Source organism: Vombatus ursinus, unplaced genomic scaffold (genome assembly GCF_900497805.2).
Source record: "Vombatus ursinus unplaced genomic scaffold, bare-nosed wombat genome assembly UNPS02014239.1, whole genome shotgun sequence".
NCBI lineage: Eukaryota > Metazoa > Chordata > Mammalia > Diprotodontia > Vombatidae > Vombatus > Vombatus ursinus.
Window position 1 is genome coordinate 177,710 of NW_020954017.1, and position 15,084 is coordinate 192,793.

General features: G+C 46.2%; 1 protein-coding gene and 1 pseudogene across 1 annotated transcript; both read left to right on the forward strand.

Moving 5' to 3' along the window:
• Positions 1-3,858, forward strand: part of LOC114042020 — a 20,412-nt pseudogene extending 16,554 nt beyond the window's left edge.
• A 5,346-nt stretch (positions 3,859-9,204) lies between these two features.
• Positions 9,205-14,620, forward strand: CEACAM18 (carcinoembryonic antigen related cell adhesion molecule 18). Its single transcript, XM_027860729.1, is given in 6 exon segments — positions 9,205-9,268; positions 10,057-10,404; positions 11,193-11,405; positions 13,633-13,908; positions 13,977-14,357; positions 14,418-14,620. Coding segments are annotated over 6 exon segments (1,485 nt in total).
• The last annotated feature ends 464 nt before the right edge of the window (positions 14,621-15,084 follow it).

Here is a 15,084-nt window from a genome sequence, read left to right on the forward strand (position 1 = left end):
GACACAGAATGTCAGGGCTGGGAGGGCACTTAGGACACAGAATGTCGGAGCTGCGAGGGCCCTTAGGACGCAGAATGTCAGGGCTGGGAGGGCCTTTAGGACACAGAATGTCAGGGCTGGGAGGGCCCTTAGGACACAGAATGTCAGGGCTGGGGCGGGGGGACACTTAGGACACAGAATGTCAGAGCAGAGAGGGATCTTAAAGAATATTTAGTAAAACTCCTCATTCTACAGATGGGGAAATGAAGCCCAGAAATGGACAGAGACTCATCTAAGGTCTCACAGGGAGTCAGGGACTGAGCCAGGACTAGAATTCAGGCCTCCTGTCTTTATCCAGGGTTGTTTGCCCTACACCCTTGAACTTGGCTGACCTCAAACCCCTTGGCCCTCCTGCCAGTCTGACCTCTGACCTCCAGAGACCAGCTGTGGCTATCAGACTGCCCAGATCACCAGCTCTCCCTCCTGCCAAAGGCAAGCCCTGGCAGAGGAGAGAGCTCAGGCGAGCCTCCGCTCCCAGCTCTCTGCTGCCATCTCCTGGACTGGACCGTTATGGCCTCCCCTATCCATGGGTACCCATGGCCCCTGAGAACCTCCAGCCTAGGACAGTGGTAGTAATTTATTCTTATTTATCGTTGTTAATATTCATACTTATCATCATTCTAATTTCTAACCATTCACTTATAGGATATGGTATAGTGGGGATTCCACGGGCATATGGATTGGACGACACAGCCATTGAGAACCCCTTCCAATCCTGATTCTGAGAACCAGGAAAACACTCTCCCAGTGCCCTCCAACTGTCCCACTGATATTTTCTCCTGGAACTGTACAAATAGAACAATTTCTTTCTCAGTCTCAGAAAGAGGAATGTCACTCCTAGAGTGCTTTATGCATAATGAAAAACCCAAGTCTCTAGTCTTTCAGCACTTAAGATAGTTCCTGACACATAGCACTTTTCATTGTTGACTTCCATTCAAATCAATCAACAGCCAACTTTGGCGCCCCCTATGTGCCAGGCACTGGTAATACAATGACAAAAGTGAATCTGCCCCCGACCTCCAGGGGTTTACTTGCTGCAGGGGCCACGAGATCTATCCATATTGGACACATAACACTCACTAGCTGTGTGACCCTAGGCAAGTCACTTAACCCCCATTGCCCAATCAAAAACAAAAAAGATCTATCCATATTGGCATATACAAACCAGCTAACGGGGAGTATGGAAGGAGTAGGCCTGAGCAGTGGGAAAGCTCAGGAAGGCTTCCTGGAGAAGGCAATGCTTGGGCTGAGCTTTGGACTCACAGGTGGCACACAGTAGGTACTTAGTAAATGCTCATTGATTTACTTTGAGCTAGTGTGCATTAAGTTCAGGGCTGGGGAAGATGCAGAGTTTAAATAAAACAAAAGTCTCTTCCTTCAGGGAGCCCTCCTTAGTTGGAGAATAAGATTCACTGGAAAAGTTGCAGTATACAATGCTATGTGATTTCCTTGGAGAAATACAGACAAGGTAATATGTGAGAGCTGAGAGGTAGATCATCGCCAATGGGGGAATCAGGGAAGGCTCCTTGAAGGAGATGCCATTGGAATGAGTCCTTAAAGGATGCTCAGGAATTCAAAGGCAAAGAAGAGAAAGGTGGATATTCCAGACATGAGGATCCACATTCTCTGAGCAAAGGTGCAGAAGGGAGAAGAGTGTAGAACATGCTCAGAAGGTGGCCTAACATTTGGGCTGGAGAGTCAGGACTCCCTTGGTTTGCCTTTTTTGTATCCCCAGGGGTTAACAGAGTGCCTGGCACACAGTAGGTATTTTATAAGTGCTTATTGATTGACTGACTGGAGAAAAGTCCTGAGACAAAGCTGGGAAGGTCAGTGGAGTCTGATTGTAAAGGGCCTTAAATGCCAGGTAAAGCAATTCTCACTCAGCAGGAAACCTGTAGCTATTGAAAATCTTTGAACAGAGCAGGGCTAGGATCAGATACTCAAGAGTGGTGTGGATTGGAGAGGAACGGAAAACCTGCTAGAGACTCTCTCAAGAGCCCAGGCAGGTGCTAATGAGGGCCAGGAGAGGAGCCAGATGTCAGACGGGGCCTGGTAGCTGATATGGAAAAAGGAGAGGGGAGGAGAAGGGAGAGAAGAATCAGAAGCTAAGCTTGTCAAGCTAAGTACTGGATTAAATCTGAAGGATATGATCTGAAAGATCTGAGTCTGAAGGACACACTCAGCAAATGTCTGAATTGAATTGAAGACTCTGGAAGTGTAGAAGGGGAGATGAACAAGGGCTGGGGTGGATGCTGGAATTAATTGGTTTTGATTAAGAATATTTATTACCAGAATTTGGTTTTCCCCTCCTGATTGGAGGGAAAAGGTGAGAGGGAAAGAAAACAAATTTTTGCTAAATGAAAAAGTATGGGGCATGGAAGGAAAAGAGGATTTATTAAGCTCCTATTACAGGCCAAGCACTTTACAAATATCTCATTGGACCTTCATTAACAATCCTGAGAAGTAGGTGCTGTTATGATCCCCATTTTAGAATTAAGGAAACTGAGGCAAACAAAGGTTAAATGACTTGCCTAGGGTCACACAGCTGTTGTGTCTGAAAGCTAGATTTGAAATCAAATCTTCCTAACTCCAGACAAGCATACACCCCACTGTGCCACCTAGCTCCCTGCCTGGGTCAAAAGGGTTCAGTGGCTCCCTCCTACTTCTGGCATGAATTACAGTCTGCTGTATTGGCCATTTAAAAAGCCCATTATTCCAGCTCTAGGCTACCTTTCTCCATCTCCCACCTCCAAGACTTTGCTCAGACAATTCCCCAAAATCATCCCTTTTTACCTTTGCCTCCTGGAATCTCTGGATTCTCTCAAGACTCATTTCAAGTGGCATCTCCTACAAAAGCCCTTCCTGATCACCCCCATTATTAGCATCCTCACAAATAACTTTGCATATATTTTTTGCATTTGCCAATCTGTATATATGTTGCTTTTCTCGAATAAAATGAAAACTCATTAAAGACCAAGACTTGTTTTGATTTTGTCTTTGTGACCCCAGCACCCACCTGGCCCTTGGTGATTACCTAATAAATGCTTGTTGAGTGAATGAATGAATGAATGAACTTAGAATTTATGACAGTGGAGATCCGGGAATTCCCTGATCTGCTGGACAGGGACACCTCCACTGGAGCTGGGTATCCATTCATTGACCTAGTAAGTGACAGGGCCATTTGAATCCAGGCCATCTGTCTCCAACTCCAGTGTCCTTTCAAAGATCATTCAAGCTGGATGGGGCTCTTAAAGCCCTTCTATAATGTAAGCACAAATCCCCCCCCCCCACAAGAATCTGAGACCGAGACTAAAGAAAGGTCACCCAGAAACAACATCAGTTTGTGAGGAGACGAGAGAACAGAAGAGAGAGAGGGACCAAGGGATCCGAGGTCCAAAGCTGGAAGGAACCTAAGAGGCTAACTAATCCAACTTTCTTATTTTACAGTGGAAACTGAGGCCCATGAATGGCCATTAAAATTCTAGAATTAGAGCTGGGATGGACCTCAGAAGCCATCTCTCTCATTTTAAATATGGGGAAACTGAGGCCCAGGGTGAGGAAGAGTCTTACTCAATGTCACACAGGAAGCAAGCCTGAGTGCCAGCTTTTGACCATATATTCTCTGATACCAAATCTAGCTTCCTTTCCATAGGAGTACCCTGCCTCCCAGGACTCTAGATTCAGTCCAGTCTCTGTCCTGAACTCCAGCCACTCATTACCCAAGGCATGTTGGGCATTTTCACCCAGATATGCCTTAGGCATCTCAATCTCAAAGTGTCTAAAACAGAATTCAACCATCAAGCAACAAGCATTTATTGAGCAGCTACTGTGTTCTGGCTCTGTCCTAGGTCCTGGAAACAACAAAAGACAAACAGGTCTTGTTCTGAAGGAGCTGCCATTTCACAGATGAAGACAACATGTGTGCTTCATATACGTTTTATATATACATATGTGTACATGTATAATATACACGTGTTTATATGCATATGGCAATATGCTGTGTGTGCATATGCATGTACAAGATGAGGCTCAAGGTTCAATTAATCAGCAAACTTATAAGGGTCAGCCTGTGTTAGGTGACATGCCCAGGGTCATCAGGATTCAAAATTATCACCTACCTTCAAATCCCACACCACAATAATGATAACATAGCCTCAAACGTACCCCTACTCATACATCAGCCCTCTTTAGGCACATATAGTGTATAAAGCAGTAGGCCTGGAATCAGGAAAACCTAAGTTCAAATCTTGCCTCAGACACTTACTTGCTGTGTGGCCCTGGACAAATCACTTAACCCTGATTGCCTCACCCAAAAAAGAAAGAAAAGAAAGAAAGAAAGAAAGAGGAAAGAAAGAGAAAAATAGCACAGTATCTGGCACACAGTAGGTGCTTAATAAATGTTAGCTGACTTATTGATGGATATGCCTTCTAGATCTAGTACCTGATCAAGTGTGTTCTAGCCCACATTTCTCCATGCTTTCCACAAGAAAAGTGAAAGAGATTTTATCAAATTCTTTGCTAAAAGCTAAATGAACTCTATCTACAACATTCGCCTGATACACCACTTAAGTATGAGTATGAGAAAACAAAATTAAGTCAGTCTGCCATGACCTGTTTATGATAAGGCCATATTGGCTCTTGGTGCTCACTATTTCCCTTTCTAAATGTTCATGTACCATCCCTTTAGTAAGATGTTCCAAAGCTTTGCAAGGAGCTACAATCCAGCTCACTGGCCTACTGTCTGTAGACTCTGTCCTCTTACTTCTTTGAAAAGGTGGACAATATTCACTATTCTCCAATTCTGAGGTCTTTCCCCCTTCCTCCATAATCACAGAATCATAGGATTTGGAAATAACTTAAGGAGTCCTCTAGTGTGAGCCTCTCTTTGTCTCATTGGCTTAGCACAGAACCTGGCACAGAGTAAGGGCTTAATAAATGTTTGTTGACTGACTGACCATACATGGAAGAATCCCCACTCTACTGTGCCTGACCAGTGGTTGTCTGGCCTCAGCTAGCAGAGCTGCTGGGAGGCAGACCTCACCACATGGACAGGCAGCCTGTACCACTTTGGAATAGCTCAAGCTTTTCCTGACTTCAAGCCTAAATCAGCCCATTTGTAACTTCTACCCTCTGCTCCTGGTTCAGCTCTTGAAATAAATAAATAGATAGATCGATAGATAAATGAATGAATGAATGAATGATTTAATAAATGAATGAATGAATAATAAATAAGTGAATGAATGAATGGATGGATGGATGAATAAGTAAATGAATAATGGATGAATGGATGGATAGGTAGATGAATGAATGAATAAATAATTTTTAACATGTGTTTTTAAAACTTTGGGTTACAAATTTTCTCCCTTCCTCCCTTCTCACCCACCCTCATTGAAAAGGCAAGCATCTCAGTACAAGTTATAGATGTGTAGTCATGCAAAACACTTCCATAGTAGTCTTGTTGTGAAAAACTAAGTATATTTCCCTTCATCTCATCCTATCCCCCATTTATTCTATTCTCTCTTTTGACCCTGTCCCTCCTCAGAAGTGTTTTCTTTTGATTATCCCCTCCCCCCATCTGCCCTCCGCTCTATCAACCCCCTGCTTTCTTGTCCCCTTCCCCCCTTATTTTCCTGTAGGGTAAGATAGATTTCCATACCCCACTGTGTATGCTATTCCCTCCTTAAGCCAAATCCTATGAGAATAAGATTCACTCATTCCCTCTCGCCTTCCCCCATTTCCCCTCCACTATAAAAGCCTTTTCTTGTCTGTTTCATGTGAGATAATTTACCCCATTCTACTTCTTCCTTTCTCCTTCTCCCAGTATAATCTTCTCTCACCCCTTAATTTTATTTTCCAGATATCACCCCCTCATCTTCAACTCACCCTGTTCCCTCTATCTATCTATACATACATATAATTATTTTTCCTCCCACTACCCTAATACTGATAAAGGACTCACGAGTTACAAATATCATCTCTCCCTACAGGAATGTAAACAGTTCAACCTTAGTAAGTCTCTTATGATTTCTCTTTCCTGTTTACCTCTTCCATGTTTCACTTGAGTATTGTATTTGAAAGTCAAATTTTATATTCAGCTCTGGCCTTTTCCTCAGGAATGCTTGAAAGTTCCCTATTTCATTGAACAACCCAGTTTTTACCCTGAAGGATTATACTCAGTTTTGCTGGGTAGGTGATTCTTGGTTATAGTCCTACCTTCTTTGCTCTCTGGAATATCATACTCCATGCCCTCTGGTTCCTTAATGTAGAAGCTGCTAAATCTTGCGTTATCCTAATTGTGTTTCCACAATATTTGAATTGTTTCTTTCTGGCTGCCTGCAATATTTTCTCCTTGACTTGGGAGTTCTGGAATTTGGCTACAATATTCTTAGGAGTTTTCCTTTGGGGATCTCTTTCAGGAGGTGATCAGCGGATTCTTTCTACTTCTATTTTGCTCTCTGGTTCTAAAATATCAGGGCAGTTTTCCTTGATAATTTTTTGAAAGATGATGTCTAGTCTTTTTTTTTTTTTTTTTGATCATGGCTGTCAGATAGTCCAATAATTTTTAAGTTCTCTCTCCTGGATCTATTTTCCAGGTCAATTGTTTTTCCAATGAGATATTTCACATTCTCTTCTATTTTTTCATTCTTTTGGATTAGTGTTACAGTGCCTTGATTTCTCAAATTGTCACTAGCTTGCAATTTCTCCATTCTAATTTTTAAGGAAATATTTTCTTCAGTAAGCTTTTGGACTTCCTTTTCCATTTGGCTAATTTTGCTTTTTAGGGTATTCTCCTTATTGGCTTTTTGAACCTCTTTTGCCATTTGGGTTAGGCTATTTTTTAAGGTGTTATTTTCTTCAGTATTTTTTTGGGTCTCCTTTAGCATCACTCTCAGTTTTTCCTCTACTTTTCTTACTTGCTTCTCAAAATCCTTTTTGAGCTCTTCCATGGCGGCTTTGGATGTAGGAGCTTTGGCTTTGTTTTCTTCTTCTGGCTGTGTGTTTTGATCTTTGTCACCAAAGTAAGATAATATAGTCTGACTCTTTTTGCGCTGCTTGCTCATGATCCTGGCCAATTACTTGCATTATCAACTCTTTGTTAAGGTAGAGGTCTGCTTCCAGTGTGGAGAATGTACTGTCCCAAGCTTCAGGGGTTTTGTGCAGCTATTTTCAGTGATACTTCTAAGGACCTGTAAATTTTCAATTCTTCCAAGGTGCTATGATCAAGATCCTGGCCTGTGCTCTGGTCTATGAGTGACCACAAGCACTCTCTTCTGTCTTGGAACTGTGAGGAGGATTTCCTCTCCACTGCCACTACAAGCTCCACCACACCAGCGCTCCTCCTCACCCCAGGACCGCCACCCAGAACTGTGACCCAGATCCAAGCACCAGCAAAGCAAGAGAATCCTGCACCAGCAGAGAAATCCCTGCAATCCCCCTCTGATCAGTCACTCTATTCCCTCTCAGTCTATGGGTCAGAAGCTCAGGAGGCAGCCGCTGCCTCGGGGCCATGCTTGGCAAATGGGGCTGGGACTCCACTCTTCTCTCTCATGGCAGAAACAGACTTTTCTCACTTTCCTTCTAAGTTGTCTTTGGCATTCATGGGTTGAGAAGTCTGGAAACCACCACAGCTGCCCGTGATTCAGTCCTCTGAGACCTGCTCCAGGTTTGTTGCAGCCTGCATGCCCACGATGAACTGTGCTCCTCTCCCAGCCCTGCGTGATATACCTTTCTGATCAACCATCCAGGCTGTCTCGGGCTGGAAATTTGTTTCACTCTGTCTTTTTGTGGGTTCTGCTACTTTAAAATTTGTTTAGAGCCATTTTTATAGGTATTTGAAGGGGTTTGGGGGAGAACTCAAGCAAGTCACTGCTTTTACTCCGCCATCTTGGCTCTGTCCCTGAAAAAATAATTTTTTAAATAACTAACATTTATGTAATGCTTATCATGCTCCAGGAACTGTGCTAAGCACTTTACAATTAATATCTTATTTGATCTTCACAACAACCCTGGGAGATCAAAGTTATTATTATCTCCATTTAATGAGGGATGAGAAAACTGAGGCAGACAGAGGTCACACAGGGTCACACAGCTATCAGAACTTCATCACTCCAGGTCCAGTATTCCATCCATTGAGTCACCCAGCTACAATAACAAACCTAATTTCTTCCACATAACCCTTCAAATACTTGAAGGCAATGATCATGTCTCCCCATCCAGAGTCTTTTCCTCTCAAGGCTAACTCTGCCCAATCCCTTCACCAACCCTCTTCAGCTCCCTTCTCTGGAGTCTTTCCAGTTTATCAGTGTCCTTCCTAAACTGTGGTGTCCAGAACTGAGCACAGTACTCCAGAGGAGGTCTGATGAAGTCAGCACACAGTAGGACTACACCTTCCTATTCCTGGAAGCTAAGAGCCTCCTCATGCAGCCCATTAGCAATTCAGGCTGCCCACATCTCCCTGCTGTCTCATAGTGGGTTTGCAGCCCACTTAAAAATATAAAAAGAATCAACCCCCATCTTTCTTAGACAAACTGCTGTCTAACCATGACTCCCTCTCATTGTCCTTTTGAAGTTAATTTTTTTACACAAGAACAAGTGAACCTCAGTTTCCTCATCCATGAAATGGGGATAATGATATTTGCACTATGTTCTCCCCAAGAGAGTTCTGGAGTAAGTGCTTTGGCAACATAAATGCACTAAAGAAACAGGTGCTCTTGCTGTCATTAGGAGAACATGTCCCCACTTAACCAGGGCTCCAGGGTTCCAGCTCTCCTTGCCCGGGCCAAAGTCCCCGTCTGCTCACGTGATCTGGGAGACTAAATAGCATTTGGGTTGGGGAGAGAATTCAGTGTCTTGGAAGTGGGGGGGGATGGGAGGGAGGAACAGAGAGACAGACAGATAGAGAAAAACAAGCAGAGAGAGAGAGAAATAGGTAGGCAGAGACATGCACGGAGAGACAGACCCAGAGAAAGAATGAAAAGCAGACACAGAGGTGGAGGCAGATAAGGAGAGACACAGAGGGAGGCAGAGCCAGGAAGCAGAAGAGATTGGGTGAGGACAGGGCAGGCTAAGATCTAGCCTTGTGAGGCTGAGTCAGGACCAAGAGTAGTCTGGCTGCATCTTCTCAAGAGAAGGAGGATAGCCCTCAGCCCAGGAGCGCCCACACCCATGGCACTTCCCTCGGAAACTCTGCTCAGGGCAGATGGCCGGTGCAAGAGGCTCCTGCTCACAGGTGAGAGGATTGGACCGAATTGGGGGACCAGGGAGGAATAGGTGAAAGTATTCGTGTTCATACTGGGGGCCCCAGGCTTGGGCAAGATGAGCCCATAACTTGGAGACTTCCTAAGTGCTCCACACCTGGTCCTGCATGAACACACTGGGAAATTCATTTTCTTGGTCTCCCACCTGTGAATTCATTGGGGTTGGCTACTCCCAGGGAGGAAACTGTCCCTTCTGTCTGAGGTCTCACAAAGTTTCCCAGGACACTAAAATGTTGAAGTGACCTGTCCAGGGTCATCCAGCCAGGATGTGTGTCAGAGGAGACACAAGAAACCCGGGTTTCCTCTCTCTGAACTGGCTCTTTATCCACTTCCCCGCACTGTGGCTTGGACCCTCATGTAAATACAAAAAAAAATTTTTTTAATGTTCATAAAGAGAAATATAGAGCTTGAAGTAATCTTAGAACACAGAAATAGAACTGGAAGGAATCTTAGAACATAGAATTTCAAAGCTATGAGACATTTAACATAAAACATGTCAGAGATAGAAAGGAACATAGTTGACATCTATCTAGTCTTGGTTTGTCAGATGAGGAAACTGAGGTCAGGAGAAAGATGTGAAGGGCCCAAGGTCACACCACAAGGTAATACCAGGTTCAGGTTCTTTCCACTGGGCATACCAGGGCGGCACACGTTTCTAAGCAAACAGTGAAATGCTTGCCCCAGAACAGCTGCTTGGCGGACTCCCTTGGCCACAAGGCTGGAAGTTACTGACCAGGGTCTCTCCTCCTTTTTGTCTTAGTTGCCCTGCTTGCCTCCGTGGCAGGTGCTGAACTGTTTCTCTTCCTCGAACACCTGACCAGGCTGCCTGGAAGTTCAATCAGATGGCGGATCAATGGAGCCCCCACCGGTGATGTCAATTATGCATGGTACCGGGCAAACGCGTCCATCGAAGCAAATATGCTTGTTTCATACATCTCCTCCCCTCCTAGCTGGATTCCTGGCCCTACGAATACCGGCCAGGAGAATGTGACTCAAAGAGGCTACCTGAGCATCACAGAATGAGAGTTCAGTGATGCTGGGAACTACACGGTAGTGGTGACCAGCATTGAGGGGTCCCAGGAGGCCACTGGAGAGATCCAGGTCTGGGGTAAGCCAGATTCCTCCTCTGTCTCCCCTGCAAGGGACAACCACAGCATCCAAGAGGTAGAGGATATTTCATGCCTCTGAGATCCCATGCCTGAAAAGGGGTATACAGCCTCTGCTTGGATACCTCCAGGAATGGGGAGCTTACTACCTCTCTAAGAAGCTTCCACATTGTTAGATAGTACTCTAGCCCTGGGCCTATCTCACAAACTTTTGCAGGCCTCACTCCAAGAATACAATTGAGTGGGAGAAGACAGTGGGTTTGGGTAGCTAGGTTTCCTGGGGACAAATGATCTCTGGCATCAGTGAGAGCCAAATAGGAAGGGTCACCTCACCTTCCCACCTCCCAAAGGTTTCTATAAGAGAGGGAGAAAAGGAGAAGGATGGAGAGGCCTGTGAGACCAGGCCATCATGAGTGAGAATAAGCTGAAGACCTAGAGTTGTTCATGGTGGAAACAGATGAGGAGCTGTCCCATGGAAGAGGGAAAAGCCCCCTTGGGCTGAGCCAGGAATAGTGGGGGAACTTTCCCTGATCCCCTGATTGTTGGTGCCTTCACCCTTTCGAAATTATCTTAGGTTTTCTCAGCGGTTTGAATATTAGATTCCCCAGAAGAACATAAGCTGCTTTAGGGCAGGGAGCCTGGGTTTTTTTGTTGTTCCTTGGATGGATGCTCATATGACCTGGCTTTGCCTTCCTGGGATCTGGGGGGGGGGGGGGGAAGCTGGCATTTGACCTGGGTCTAAAGAGGCCTGGCCCCCATCTCTTCATCCCCCTCTGCCCTGTTCCCCCAGAGGAGCTGTTCCAACCCAACATCACGGTAAGCAAGACCGGTGTAGTCGAGTATGTGGACATTGTGAACTTCACATGCCATCCCAACAACACCAGCGACTTCCAGATTCAGTGGTACTACAACTATTTCCCAGTGTCCAAGGGCCATCAGTGGACTGTGTCCTCAGACAACAGGATCCTCAGCGGCTGGGTCTCTCGCTACCAGAAAGGGCCTTATTTCTGAGAAGTATCGAACCCAGCCACCTCACAGAGGAGCACCTTTCAGAATCTGCAAATATACTGTGAGTAACTCAGGGCACCCATCCTCTCTCAGACCCTCAACTCCCCGGCAATGAGGGAGGTGTAAGACACAGGCTGGGCCATTGAGAGAGTTACCAGATGGATCTGGGTCACAGATTCAGACTGTCAAAGCTGGGAGGGGCCTTAGAACATGGAATGTAAGAGCTGGGAAGGGCCTTAGAATAGCAATCAATCAACCAGCACTTATTAAGCACCTACTGTGTGCCAGGCACTGTGCCACATGCTGGGGTTACAAATACAAAAGTGAGACAGTCCCTTGCCTGCATTCTAACACGAGGAATCCCATTCCTTGGGTGAAATGTCAGTTTGAGACCTCAGAACATGGAACGTCAGAGTTAAGGGAGAACTTCCAGATTGAGCTGATCCAGAATCTAGTCCTGGCTTGTTAATTAACTGTGTGACCTTGGGCAAGTATCTTCACTTTCTGAGCCTCAGTTTCCTCATCTGCACAATTTGAGCTTTGTGCTAAACCGTCTCTAACGTTCTCTCCAAGTCTGACCTGTGATTCTGGCCAAGAAACTCCAAAGTAACCCTGGGACATAGGGGCTATTATCATTCCCATTTTACAGCTGAGGAAACTGAGGCAGACAGAGGTTAAGTGACTTGCCCAGGGTCACCACACAAGAAAGTATCTGAGGCTGAATTTGACCTGGGGTCTCCCTGACTCTAAGGCCAGAGCTCTATCTACTGTGCCCTATCAGTAACCCACATAAACAGAAGTATTTTGGGGGGAGTCCTCAATAATTTTTAAGAGTGAAAAGTAACCCTGAGACCAAAAAGCTTAAGAACCACTGCCTCAAGAGTTGCCCAGAGCCCTGAGGGTCCAGGGTCTGAGGGTCCCCCAGCCAGGAGGTGAGGGGGCCAACACTTGAACAGAGGTCTTCCTGACTCCCTGGTCGGCCCTTCCTGGGGAAAATCTACTGCTGATCCTCATCCACCCTCCCCTTCTCTGTGCATGACTACCACCACAGCTCACTCCCTCACAACTTCTCACGTGGACTGCTTTCAAGGGTCTCCTAATTTTACAGCTACCAGATTGAGGTTCTTAAAAGTCCAGTCAGTCAATAAACATTAATTAAGCACCTGCTATGTGCTAGGCTCTGTGCTGAGTGTCAAGCTCAGATCTTACCATGTCACTGCCTTGCTCAAGATGTTTCAGTGGCTTCCTATTTCCTCTGTTTGGTCTTTTGAACCCATCATGTTCTAGCTCCAGGCCTCCTTTCCAGACTGACCTCATGCCAACTGTATACCCTTCTTCCCCACCAAATGTGCACAACTTTCTACCTGCTACCTCTATACCTTACATAGGTTGTCCATCCTTGGTGCACCAACACACTCCTTCCACACCTCCACCTCTGGGAGTCTGAAGTCCCAGCTCAAGGTCCACTTCCTGCAAAAGTCCTTAGCTGGGCCCCTTCACCCACAAGAAGTGACTTTGTGTCGGCTTTTATATTACGTGTGTTTTGCATATTTTACATTTGCTAGGTAACCTGGTCCAGAAAATAGAGAATCAGCCTTGGAGTCACGAAGAACTGGGTATAAGGCCTGACCCCAGCCCCGCCAGTGGGCCCCAGGCAGGTCCTCAGCCTCCCAATGTCTATAGGAAACACTTTAAAACTCTGAAGTTGCAGAGTTGATTATGACATGCATTGGTGGAAGGAGTTTTCTTACTGGAAGTTCCCTATGCCAAGGAAATGACAGATCCAAACCAAAACCACATTTCTGTCATTTGCCGATCTGTGGATGCATTGCATGCATCCACACGAGGTCCTGGAGGGCAGAAACAGCTGTATTTTTCCCTTTGTAGACTTAGTGCCAGCAGGGTGTGCATAGAGAAGGTGTTTAAAAAAGTTTAGGGATTTGAGAAGCTGTATTAGAATGAGAATGAATGAATGCATGAATAAATGAATGTAAGTATGAGCGAATGAGTACATGAGTACATGAATACATTTGAATGCATGAGTGCATGAATGAATAAATGTGTGTGTGCATGAATGAATGAGAGAGAGTATATGAATGCACTTGAATGCATGACTGAATACACGTGTCAATGAATAAAGGAGGAAGAAGTGGAATTAGACCTTAAAGGACAGGGGAGGGAGAGGGGCCGGAGACCAGCGTCCTTCCTTTCTGTCATCACAGATGGGCCAGATTCCATAGACATAAGCTCCATCCCTCTTCTCCACCGGGGCACCATCAATGCCAAGCTGGGCTCCAGTGTGAATGTGTACTGCCAGGCAACATCCCAGCCTGCGTGCTTGTATCGATGGCTTCTCAATGGCAGTGCCCTGGCTACAACCAGCAGCACCTTCAACATCAGCACCATGTCCTGGGGAGATGTGGGCACCTACAGGTGCATTGCAGAGAACCCCAAGACCCGGGTGGTTCTGTATTCCACTGTCACCCTCAAAGTTTATGGTAAGTCTTCCTGGAAAGTGTCACCCAACTCCCATCTCTGACAGTCCATGTTCTAAGGCCCTTCCCAGTTCTGATGTCCTATGACTCGGCAGTCATACCTGAGATTGTCTCAGCCCCTCCTATATGCCCAACTCCACAAGCATTTATTAAACACCCATTTGCATGCTATGTCAATGATGCCCAGTCAGCCCTCTCCCCCACCAAGCTCCCACGGCTACAGCAGGCACGCAGAGAAATCATGAGGAAGAAAGCGCTAGGAAGCAGGGGCGTCAGGAGATCCCCCTCCCATGTTAGGCAGAGCCTCAGCTGGCTAGAGCAGGCTCCCTGGAATCCATGGGGAGCCAGCAGTCCATCCGGGGACCCAGGGTACTCCCACACAGAAGGCTCCCTCCCACTCCAAAGGCGTGGTCATCTAGCACCCACACTGGAAGAGTCCCAAGGGAGGAGAGGTCTGCCCTGTGATGGGAGGGCCAAGGAAGACCACACCTGACTCCCTCCTTGGTATATAGAGCCCTCCATTCCCATCGTAAAGCCTTCCTACACCATCGGGCAAGGAACCGTCATCTTCCTCAGTATTGGCGTCAGCCTGATGCTGTTAAGCCTCATAGGAACCTTCGTCTTCTACCTGTTTTCCAGAAGTACCATGTCATGCTGGGCTGGTGGGAGGCAGCAGGGTCAGAAAGGAGGACAGGCTTGGACGGGGGGAAGGTGATTCTGAGCAGAAGGTCCATCCTCCTAGCAATCCATCGCCCAAAGCCAGACTGCTGGCTTTCCAGGGCAGAAGACACAGGCCTCTCACCTGGCCCCCAATGCATGGAGCTCTGGCCTCTCACACAGCCCCCTGCCACCCGACAGAGGTCACCCTCCTCATTACCACCCATCAGTTAGTTTAGCTCGGCCTTGCTACCTGAGTCTCAGACTTCTCCCCTCTGGTACCCTATGCTCCAGTCCAGCCACACACTGGCCTGCCCACCTCCTTCTTGTCTGTCCTGCCCTCTTCATCTCCCATACCATCATTCTCTGGGCCTAAAATTCAATTCAATTCAATAACTATTCCAAAGTCAATCAACCTACCACAGCAGACACTAGCCCATGCTGGGCAACATGGGTACAGACCAAAACCAGACAGTCTGACCTCAAAGAGCTTCCATTCTATCAATAAAAACAACATGAACT